Genomic DNA, 12,373 nt, shown 5'->3' on the forward strand with positions numbered 1-12,373 from the left:
TTGCGAAAAAGCCGAAATCGCTCGAAAAAAAATGTAGATACACCTTGCAACACCAAAATACATAGAATGTAATACACCCTACAGCAATAAAAAGCAAAAAAAAATTATTATTATTATAATTACGATATTTAATAAAAACTTAATTGAGATTACAAAAATGTAATCTTTTAATACATTAAATACAATGAATGTAAATTTTTTAGAGTTGAGTTACAAGCAAAATGTATTTATTAAAAATATTGGGATTTTTTTTTTCTTTTTTCCCAGAATTTGAAACTGTAACTAATTTTTTACATTATAACTTTGATATAGTTTTCAAACGCGCATATCTTTTCTGATTTATTTGTATTCTTTCCCAGTTTGAGTTTGACTGTGACGTAGTTAATAACATCAAACTCTCCTGTTTCAAAAACGTATTTTCAAAAAAAAAAACCACAATATCTTGTGTTGACGCGCGACGCGTCGGTGGCTCGCCCGCAGGTTCTGGCCGCTGATCGACGACGCGCTGAGGGCCGCGGCGATCGACGACCGCGTGCACGTACGGCTGCTCATCAGCCACTGGAACCACTCGCAGGCGGCCATGGGGAACTTCCTGCAGTCCACGGCGCGGGTCAGCAACGCCTACCCGGGGGTCTCCGTGGAAGTCGTGAGTTGCCGACGATAGCCGTCTCCGGTCACACACCCTAGGAAGAGCGGAAACCTCCGTGGCGCACGTTGACGCGGGAGGCCAGCCTGGTGGTGTGACGTTGGTGCCGGAGGTTCTGGGTTCGATTCCCGGGTCGTTGCACGTTTGTAAGAGTAGTCAGTGAAATTGTTTCTCTTTCACCACTTTTTAAAACATAATAAAAAAAAAATTTAAATGTAGGGAAGTATTAATAGATTACTAAATTAACATTGTATGAAATGAAAAAAATTGCAAAATTGGGAGAAAGTGTAAAAATCTTGTAATGTAAGGAATAGTGTTGGGCCGATTCCTAAAATGCACCGATTCCGGTTCCATTTTCGATTCTTAAATTAATTCGAATCCGGATTCAGATTCCTTAATTTTTTTTACTCAGAAAAAAGGAACTGAACTTAATTTTCGCGTTCACGTCACCTAAGTTTTGGTTCATGACCATATGGTTTACCGTGGCAGGAGGCACAAAAAATAAATGTAGGTTGTTTGCAATGGCAAACATAGTTGCTGTTACCACATGCAGTAATTTTTGATTAATAAAATTCTAACTATTTTCTTGTAACTTTTTTTGTTTCATCTAAACTTTTATGATGCTTTACTATTAAATGCAGTGCTGTTGCAACGTAAGTTTTGGGAAATGCTTTCAACGTAAGTTGCGGAAAAGTAGGTTATGCATTAAAATTATAGGGGAAATTGGCTGTGAAAGTAAAAAATTATAAATAAACATTCCGTAGGAAATGTATTTTCAAGTTAACAAATGCAATGATAGAATTGGTCATTGGCAATTCCAAAACAGTTGTATTCTGAGTCCTACGATTCTAGGGGAATTGATGGAGCAAACCGATTACAGAATCGGAATCGACCCATCACTTGTATGGATACAGTACATAAGTCTCAATTTTTTAACACTTCATTTCCAATTAATCTGTAGTTAAGGACTTGTATTATTATTTTTTTTCCGAAAATAATTTGTAACTAGTTGTGTGTTAAAACACTGTAGCATCATCTTTGTTTCGTGATTACTGTCTGGACAAGAATCACAGAAAATTTTGTGCTTTCTGAGTGGCTTAACCAAATAAGGAATTGGCATATCTTGCAGACGGCCGCCAGTTACAAGGAAGAAACAGCTAGCGCGAGCATATTGCTCAAAAAAATCATTTATACAATTTAATAACTAGATAACACAATGCAGTTTTTTGGCCTTTCATTTATTTTTTAAGTAATTAAGAAACCTAAGATTTATGTATTTATTAGAAATTGGTTAAAATAGAAAAATAAATAAACATGAACTAACAAAAAATTATTAAACATCAAAATAACAGCTCAGGATATCAATAAGTATTGATTCATTATTATTGATCAATTAAAAGAAATATTACTAACTGTTGAAATTCATCATAAGGAATTTTTTTTTGTAAATATCACCGCATCGATTAACTTAAATAAATAATTTTTATTTAATTTTATATGATGTATAAATTATATGTGATCGAGCATTATAAAATACTTATTTTGTAGTTCTACAAATATCAGCTTATCATTGAGTTATAGTGCAACAGATTCTGCCAATAGGGTACATAACTAGTTGTGTGTTAAAACACTGTATCTGTCTTGTCTCTTAAGTGTTCACATTTTTTCACGCAAAATGTCCTTCCCCCTACCTATTGTGTGAAAGTGGGTGAAAGGTTACGGAGGACCAATAAAGTTATACATCCGCCAGCGAAAGAGTGTATCTTTATGGAAACAGAGATCTGGTGTTAGGCCTGTGTGAAAAGTTCTTTGATGCGAGCCAATATCAAATTGAATTTTAAAAATATTCATAAAGTGAAATTTAACTGCAAATATCTATATTATACTTATTTTATAAAATACAGGATAAAAGTTTAAAAAAAAATGTTTTAATATTGGAATTGATTAATTATTTGGGCCCTACATACAACATCATTCAATAAAATTATGAAATAACCATTCATAATTTATTCATAAAAGCAAACAGAGTGCCTCATTTTGATTTTTTTTTTTAAGGAACCATATTTATTCAGGCAAAACATATAAAACACAAAAAATGTAATATTTTCATAAGTAAATCTTAGGCTTCCAATGTTTTAAAGATTTGTAACAATCGTAAAGCTTCAAATCACACACAAAGCTTTGCAACACAACTGAAGCTTCAGATAAAGCTAATAGAAAATTTTCTGGTGTAGTCAAATGGAATATTAAAAAGAGCTTCGATTGATTCACTTGGTCGGAACTTCACGAAGGCCTACACTGATGATCCAAGTTTTAAAATCTATAGGCTCTTTTTCCCGAGCAGCTATATGCATATGGCATTTTCTATCATGTTTGCAGAGGTTGTTTGTGGTGCCGAGCAACGAACAGCAATCCAAGATACCGTACACACGAGTAAACCACAACAAATACATGGTCACTGACAACACAGCATACATTGGTAAGTAGTATCCACAGCAGTAGTAGCACTGTGTAGTTAGACCCTGAACTCTCATACCAGAAGACCTGGATTTGAATCTTGGGCCAGCCATTTCATTTTTGGTTTTGCGTTATTTTTCAAATTTTAAAATCGCTCTTAAGTAAATGCTGTGGTGGTTCTTTACGATAGACAAAGGCTATGTCCGAATCCTTTCCCGAAACCCCTGGCATATGTTGTATGCAGGGTTCCTGCAAACAAGAAAAATCTGGAAAACTGGAAAAATATTATTTAGAAATTATAATCCACATGTTAAGGTGGACAAGTCGAGAATGATATGTCAAGGTTTGAAATTTTTGTAATCATCTCTAATATTTTCCAGACTGATTTGTCAAACATTGCTTGATGTTTGAAAGACATCAGTGGTGAACTAATTATGTCCCACAGCTCTTGTTCCAACATAGTGTTTATCCCATTATTTTCTTTTTTTTTCTACCGTGGAAGTTCTTTAATGTGGCATTCTATGGTGAGCGCATTTGGTAATCCTGCACAAATTGAGCCGCTCGCATTCAGATTTTTGACGTGTAACATCTTGGCTCTCTGTATACAGAATTTGGTGGGTGTAATTTCATGAATGGAACAGAAGTTGATTGAAACGTAAATGTGTAACCACAGTGCTGCCTTATGTAGAAGTCTCAGAAATATTGAAAAGGAGGCAGACCCACATGATTCATCCATACATATTGCTTTTGTGCATATAGCAGAATTTACACCATGCATAAGTATTAAAAAAAAAAATTATAATAGTACATCTATCCTTTAATACTTTGTTATAATTTACTAGCATGCATTGCAATGCCTCATTAAATTTTTTATTTTATTTGTTTAAGTAGGTACACATATGTCAACCATCTCTCTATCTCTCTATATACTTATCTCTACATATCTCTATATATTTATTTCTATCTACATCTATACATTTCTATATCTCACTCTACCTCTCTATTACTATTTATCGCTTTATATCTCTATCTCTATATATTGTATATATCTTCCTCTATCTCCCACTATCTCTCTATATGCATGCATCTATATATGGCTATATCTATATATCTCTTTATCTATCTCATTCTCTATACCTCACTGTTATCTCATGTATATGTATGTCTTATCACATTCTATCTCTCTTTTATATTTAAGTCAATTCAATTACTGTAATGTGTGCGCACTCATACACTAAAAAAAAACACAAACTGCCACTTAATTCTATGGAGGGTGTAGTGCTTAAAGGGCTGAAACCCCTTCATTATGATCGTAACTTAACCTCAGTCAGTACACTATCATCATTTTCCTTTCAAAAACATAAGTTTCTGAACAGGGGCGCAACAACTAAATTTCCAAAGGGGGGGGGGGGGGGGGGGGGGGGCAATATACCTTTTTATAAAGAATCATCAATCCCCCCTATTGAAGCGGGGGGTTCCGGGGGGTCCTCCCCCGGGAAAATTTGTATTTCAAGGTGGAAAATGGTGCTATTTAAGCAGTTTTATCATCTAAAAATTGATTACACAGCCCTTTCTTTGCCCCCGTTTGCCCCCACTTCAAGGTTACAGATGGGGGGCAAAATACCCTTCCCCCCCCCCCCCCCCCTGTTGTTGCGCCCCTGTTTCTGAACATGAGCCCACGACAAGTGGATTTGCCGAGAGAGAGCCAGCGTGCGAGGATCGGGGCCACTGCTCCGCAGGGACGTCCAACTGGTCCGGGGACTACTTCGTGGACACGGCCGGCGCCAGCCTGGTGGTGAAGGAGCCGGAGGACGGCACGCAGAACCAGTCGAGCGTGCGCGCCCAGCTCCAGTCGGTGTTCGAGAGGGACTGGAACTCGGCGTACGCGCGCCCGCTCGAGGACACGTGATGCGGGCTGCGTGTCGCGGCTCCTCGCCCCCTCCCCATCTAGTTCCAGACCCTTCCGCCTCCTTGCGAGCGACAGCGCGACGGGGAGAGACCCAAACTAGAGGCAGCCCGCAATCAACCCACTCTTCCAGTTGTGAGGTTGCTGATTGCCAAGCCGATTTGCAAACCAAGCAGTTTCACTAAATTCAGGGTTGAAACCAGAATTTTATTTATTTTGATTTGCGTGGAAGGGGGGGGTGTGTATATTTTATCTGTCAAAAATTTTTAAGTCTTAATGTTTTTTTTTTAGACCAAAAAAAATTAATTTTACAGTTTTTAAAGTAATTTTTTGTGTGTAGCCTAGGACAAACTGTAGGAGACACTGTTTTTAATCCGGGCCTGAGCCATCATCTGACCATGTCCCTCTGCCCAGAATAAGACTTCATCACAGAATAGGTTAATTTCTGTGATTATTATTTTGGTTTGTGTTGTGCCACTTCTGTTTGGGCTTCATTCAAAAAGTCAAAGCAAAGAAAATAAGTAAAACGGTACAATGTTGCGGTTTGGGATTGCTGGCGATAACTGCTTCGTCAGATAGATTATACGATCAGTCATCGCACGTTCACATTTTTTTCCAGTCGCTTCGTAGATTTTAGCAAACTGGTCGGTAGTCACTTACCAGTAAAAAACACATGGACCGATTTTTTTTTTTCCTTCAAAATGTTCCTTGCTGTAAATATACAATTTTTGGTAATGCATTATACATCTAACAGCAGTCAGTTTTCTCCATTTTAACATGTTTTATCTTATAGTTAAAAGGTCATTCATTGTTGCTTACTGACATAAAATATTTAAATATTATATATATGTATATTAACATATACATAAAGTATTGAAATATGTGATATTTTGTGGTGTTTGACAAAGGCACAATTTTTATATTCCACACTATTAAGTGTAATTTTTAATATATGTAGATACATTTTTATGCACATATTGAAGCAATGCCAATTGTACTTAGGCAAAGTATTTAACCCTATTTAGTAAATAGAGTTACTGATTTTTTTGCACACTTCAAAATTTGTGGATATTTTCTAATGTATGAAATTTCAGTGCTACCAAGTATTACAGAAGTTCAGTAATTATTACTGATAAACGTTCCATTACGGAACCACCGAGTTTTATTTATTTGTTACAGACGCGAATAAATTTAAAGAGGATTTAGAATTAGCGGTTGTCTAGTTGTTCTGAGACATTTTTGGGATGGCGCAATACATTTTGTATCCTAAATCTCGCGCATGTAGCCGATTAGCAGTGTCCATGGAACAATATATTTTGTATTCTATATGTTCACAGTACAATAATTTTGGTAAATGTGGTTAGTTAAGGCCGTCCCTGGTCCAGCGACTTGATAGGGAATTGTAGGTTAAAAAGTGTTTTCTACATCTTCTACAATTTTTCAGATAAAAATTTCGTACTTGGCTTGTTTGCTGCAGTTTTACAACAGAAATCATCTGTCAGATTAATATTGTAGAAAAAATATTGATAAGTATTTTATTTTACGTTTTTAAAATTAAGGAAAACAGAAAAAGTGGTCTAAAAAACAGGCTGTAAGATATACAAATATTTAGAGTCTGCAAAATTTTTCCTTTTAAAGTAAAGACAAAAAAAGTAAGCGGTGGCATACTGCTAAATTTATTAGAACAAGAAATATTTCGTATTTTGCATTTTCAGCTATTTTTTCTGGCCGCGAGTAGGTTCACTTGCGCCTGTCTTGCGCGCGGGAGCGTGCAGCCGGCTGCCGTGTTGCCATTACTTCGAACCCATCCTCGGCTAACGGAATCTGACCGCACCTCCTCCGTGCCAGTAAATAATCTGAATGGTGCGGAGTACTGTGTCAACGACGAAAAGAAAGCTAAGAACAGTGCTATCAATTCAGAGACGCATGGATGTGCTGCGAAAAGCGAAAGGTTTGAAGAGAAGGTGAACCCAAATTTTTTATAGTTTAAATTATTTATTCCATTTACTGTAAAGTGTGTTTGGGCAAAAAATATTTTGTGCCATAATGTGCTTTACAAAAACTTCCAATTTTTTCAATTTGAAATGTGATCAAGTGACGCTTTGCAAACTAAACTATCCTGATTCAAGAAATGCGTTTATTTTTATGTAAGTATAAGTTAGGCAAAAAATCCTCAGTTTAAAAGTAAGAGTAAACAAACAGTTCTACGTGGAAAATTAGATTTGGTAAGCATGTAAACAAGTTAATTTTCAACCGACTTAAAAAAGGAGGTTCTCAATTCGGTTGTATTGTTTTCATTCACGTGAGTATTATACTGTCCAAGCCAAATTGTTAGTTACAATTAGCCAACTTTTAAATTAATTGCTGCTTATAAAAATATTGTGCCTTACAATTCAATATATATTATTTCAGTTCCTATGTGTAAGACTTAAAAAATTAACATGGCTACGTTGGGGAATTAAACCCATATTCAGCGGCAAACTTAATTTCTTAGCACCATTCGTTACTCCGTCAATAATTTTTACTTAATTCGTCTACCCTGAGAATCTCAGTGCACTAGCTCTGAGATCTCTTCCCCCCCCCCCCCCCCCCCCCCCTCATTTTTTGTTGGAGTTCAAGACAATGTGAACCAAAAGTGGAAACTTGAAACTTGTACCTTAGATAGGTTAAATATTTTTTACATATTATGGAACAGCTTAGATCCGCTGTGCGAAAAGTTTCATAATGGATTTCATACTTGCATGCTAAGGTTTACATTAAATAAAAGGCTCAGTAGATTAAGCAGCCAGTAGGTACATATACCATTGTATTATTACATAATATTTTAAGTTGTTCTGTTCTTCGGAGGAAAAAGAATAATTGTAAATTTTTAGACGACTTTCTGAATGTAATTTAAAGATAAATCCCTTTATCAGGCATTATTTTGTTTTTACTTAGGAAGCTACATTGAATGAATCCACATAGCAATGAGACAACAGTTTGAAAATCTTATTAGTTGCCTAAAAATGAGTATTTTATTTAATTTTAGTATACCAATATTAGTCACCAAAAAAATGGAAAATGTATTGGGGTGTGCGGTTATTCGTAAACACGAATAGTTGCGCAGTTATTTATGAACTATTCACATTCGGAAGTCGAATATCAAAGATTAAAATTGCTAATATTTACAGGCACATCTGTAGTTGCTGGTTGTTACTCAGGTGAAGCCAAACTTCTCTTTTTTTCATAAGATATTATAGTCGTCATTGCTTATTTGCCGATATACAGTAGACTCTTAATCATACGACACTTCACGATTCCAGGTAAAAGCATCGTTATTGTCATTTGGACTAGTTTTGACCATCCCCGATCTAACCTAATAAAAAATGTTTTTTTCTCTTGAATCCGTATTCAACCTTCTCTAGCACGAAAATAATACACTGTTATATCTAACTATTTATTTCCCTTAGTAGATGGCTGTCTTATAAAAAAAAAAAACTGATAACCTTACAAGTACATGTAGGACCTGAATTGATACCAAAACAAGACGTGACACGTGACCGTTCATCTGGCAGCTAGCATCTACAGGAACAATATCAGCATTCAAATAATGCAGGGTATATTTCACGCAATGTTACCTCACACACTGTGTGTATGGCAGTCCTCACCGCCGCTATGTGCCCAGTCGTATTGTGACGCTCCGCCAAAAAGGTTGCTTTTTTCGTTATGATAATAACAATACGTGGAAGTAAAAATGGCAGTTACAGTTATAGACTCTGGTTTCTACCTACTTATTACTTTTTGGTAACCAATGAACGTTTTAAGATAAACACGTTTTAAATAGCGAAACTAAACAGATTGACATACAAACACATTTATAAATATACGCGTTACAATATGATAACACCATCTCTTAGCACTCGCCGCCCACGACCGTGATACCACATTCGTGAAATGTCAGCCTTCACGTGACACTCCTGGAAAGAGATCTACAGAACTATCAGGAGATTGCCGCTACTTTCGGGCAGCTGGAGGAATGTCTGCCTCAAGTGGTGTGGGTATGTACGTGTGAGGACGCTCAGTGACAACACGGAACGAAGCGCTGAATCTCAACAGTAGGCCGTCGACCTTGGGTAGCTAACACAAGCTGGCTGGTAGTAGGGCCTATAGTTCTCTTGAAGAGGATCTCAACACGCGGCACCCATGAGTGCAACAAGTTATTTTCCAGCCTACTTCCTTCAAATTTTACAAATTCTCAACTCCCCGCCACCCCTCCGTTATTCATTGCGGTCATGGAATTTGGATTTTAATTTTAATTTTAAAAAGTACAACACTGCACTTTTTAATATTTCTATCTGAGAAATGTGCATATTAATGATGCTTACATTGCTTCAATAGTTAATAAACATGGTACAATTTTCACTTTGTCTGCAAAAGTTAATATGGTATTACTATTTTCACTACATGTGTTCTGTATTGTTATGTATCTATCTAAGTGAAAATGTAAGATAATTTTTTGACCTTGAAATTATTCGCAATAAATTTAAAAAAAAATCCTGTTCGATTCAAAATTTTCGACCACCAAAATACACTATTCGCACAACCCTATAATGTGATAGATTTGTGTAGTGAAATATGTGTACATGTGAATTGCATACGTTTTCTTAACGTTACTACTACGATGATTTTTTTAAAATTTAGTTTCGGCAAAGACAACTTTCCAAGAAAATGATAGAGAATGGAAAAAAAACTAGCTATTGACATAGGGAACGTAGAAAATAATACACCACATATTAGTGTCGTAGGGGACGGCGGCTGGAATAAGAGGACTGACTGACATAGTTTCAATTTAAGTGTAGTGGTGAGTTATCTTCCTGTTTACACCAATGCTTCCTTTATAGTCTGTTGTTCTTAAAATAAAATATTTCAGTACTTACAACATCCAGTCAAAATGTGCATGTTAACATTTTCTTTTTTTTTAAGAATTGCATTATCAGAGCCGAAACAAACCAACTCTTGTACCTGGGAGTGAAAAGGAAGTATTGCTTCGCATGCGAATTTGCAAGACTCAAAGACAAAAAGGTGAATGAACATCTTTGCTTTAAAAACTATAGTGGTCCAAGCACTGTAATGGAACAAACTATAATAGTAGAAGGGTTCTGCGGGAGTGTTGAGCATCACTTGTTAAAATACTTACTTTGGTGACGGAGATTCAGTGTTTACTCTAGAATAAAGCAGCGAGTTCCTTACGGAAGGGAAGTCATAAAAATTGAGTGTGCAAACCACATTGTAAAAAAAACCATTTTCACAAATTTTCCAGAAATATGTCATTTCCACCATCTGCGCGTCGTTTGCTTGAATCAACAATAGTAAGATTAAAATCCGGCGCTAGAAAAGCAATCGAAATTGCTGGAACATATCTTGTTGGTACATCTATCGTTCGATTAAAACTTGACATAAAAAATGGTTTTCATCATGTATTCGGTTGTCACGAAAACTGCCGTGTAGAATACTGAAAAAGAAAAAATACCAATGAAAATTTTGTGACATTTGTGAAAGAGTCGGGGATTATGGAAGCTATTGAAAAGGCTCTTGATCCTATGGTAATGAAATCTGATAGACTCGTACTTAACAAAAATAAAAATCAGGTTGAGTGATATATGAGTATGTTAGCTAAGTTTTCAGGTGGAAAACGGGTAAACTTTGCTAAAAGAGGCTCTTATCACGCTCGTTGTATGGGAGCTGGACTGGCCCATGTCAGAGGTCCTAGGTGGCACTTCATCCCATGGAAAAACAAATTTGGTCGAAGCCCAGGAAAATACTTCCAAACAGTTTTAAAAATTAGCTGTCTCCAGTATGAAGATGGCCCTCCAAATAAAAAGAGACGACTAAACAACACTCCTGGTCCTGATTTGGAGTATGGTCCAAGTGCTGAAGACATTTTGTGTCCTGAAGACATTTTGTGTCCTGAAGACGTGTTGAGTCCTGAAAAACTTGATACAAAGATGAAGTTTATCCTCGAAAACCTGAATCGGGATGCAACAACATAAAAAAATATTCATGAGTTGGAAAGAAGGAAGTACTGTTGGTCAACACGAGAACACTAAATGGAGGGATGCTTCTATGAACAGACTTACAGCATATAGTTTCGGTTTTGTGGTAAAAAGAACACATAAATCCTGTCACTGTCTAGTAAAATAAATTTTGTATCACAGGGAGATAAATTCCAAAGCCGTTCAGTTTGGACGAGTTAACGAAAAATGTGGCTAAGAATATGTAATCCAAACTAAAAAATGTCGAAGTCGAAGATTGTGGCTTTTTTTTGTGCACCCAAGCTTTTCATTTCTCGGAATATCTCCAGATGTACTAGTGGCAGACGATGGTTTGCTGGAAGTTAAATGGTTATTTTCAGCTGGTGACGATAAATTAAAGTACTATATTTCAAAAAAGAAAAAAAACGTGTATCGAAGAAAAACTTGGAGATTTGCGTCTAAAGAAAACCCACTTTTTTTTTTTTTTTTTTTTTTTTTTAACCAGATTCAAGGTCAACTTGGCGTCTGCAGTAGAAATTATTACGACTTTGTAGTTCTTACGAAAAATGATTTCCATGTTGAAAGAATTTTGTTCGACAAAGAAATTTGGGAAAAACTCATGCTGTCAAAGCTACAACATTTTTTTGCGGAGTGCTTACTTCCAGAGATAGCAGATCCATTAAATACCCGAAGACTAAATACGCGAGAGCCAGACTTTGTAAAAGAAGCTCAAAAATCACTAAAGAAAAACATAAAACAGATTACTTCAGTTTTGGTTTCCTAAATGTTATGCATGTTTTCTTCTGTTTTTGACACAGTCCTAATATAACAGTGTAGATAATATTATGATCATATTTTGATTGTAAAAGCAATACGATTTTTTTTTAGAATTTAGGTTATCAAAATATATTTTATGTTTATTTGTAGATTAAATTCGAACTTATTATAAATTTATATAGACACCTCTTTTAATAAAGTAATATTATGTGTATCGTAGCAGTGAAAGTGCTTGAAAGACTATAATTTCTCTGTTTAAAAACGAATGTCAACATGTTCATTTCAATCTTTAATTTTATGCTAAATTATATGTAATTAATATATTTATTTAAATAGTACACATATTGTATAACTTTTTTAATGGTGTCTTTCAACGGTATCATTAATGTACATACATAAAAACTATCTTTGTGAACTCTCTGTAAAATTACACAAAAAAATCTGGCCAGAGTATCATTGTTTAATACAGCATTAAATTTTGTATAGTGTTTGTTCCTGTACATTTCAGGATGTATTTAAGACATCACTTTATTAAAGTATTTAGTACAATTAAAATAAGTTATTTCTTATCGAGTG

The 12,373-nt window shown here is 35.5% G+C and overlaps 1 protein-coding gene across 3 annotated transcripts in view; it reads left to right on the forward strand.

Annotated features, from left to right (window-relative positions):
* LOC134539728 (5'-3' exonuclease PLD3-like) overlaps nucleotides 1-11,446 on the forward strand; it is a 91,279-nt gene extending 79,833 nt beyond the window's left edge. For all 3 annotated transcript variants that reach the window (XM_063381980.1, XM_063381979.1, XM_063381978.1), the window contains exons 10-12: nucleotides 481-646; nucleotides 3,026-3,125; nucleotides 4,843-11,446. In XM_063381980.1, the coding sequence (XP_063238050.1) occupies nucleotides 481-646; nucleotides 3,026-3,125; nucleotides 4,843-5,012 (436 nt within the window). In that variant the 3' untranslated portion in view covers nucleotides 5,013-11,446. The remainder of the gene's footprint in view (nucleotides 1-480; nucleotides 647-3,025; nucleotides 3,126-4,842) is intronic.
* The last annotated feature ends 927 nt before the right edge of the window (nucleotides 11,447-12,373 follow it).

Source organism: Bacillus rossius, chromosome 15 (assembly GCF_032445375.1).
Source record: "Bacillus rossius redtenbacheri isolate Brsri chromosome 15, Brsri_v3, whole genome shotgun sequence".
Classification (NCBI taxonomy): Eukaryota; Metazoa; Arthropoda; class Insecta; order Phasmatodea; family Bacillidae; genus Bacillus; species Bacillus rossius.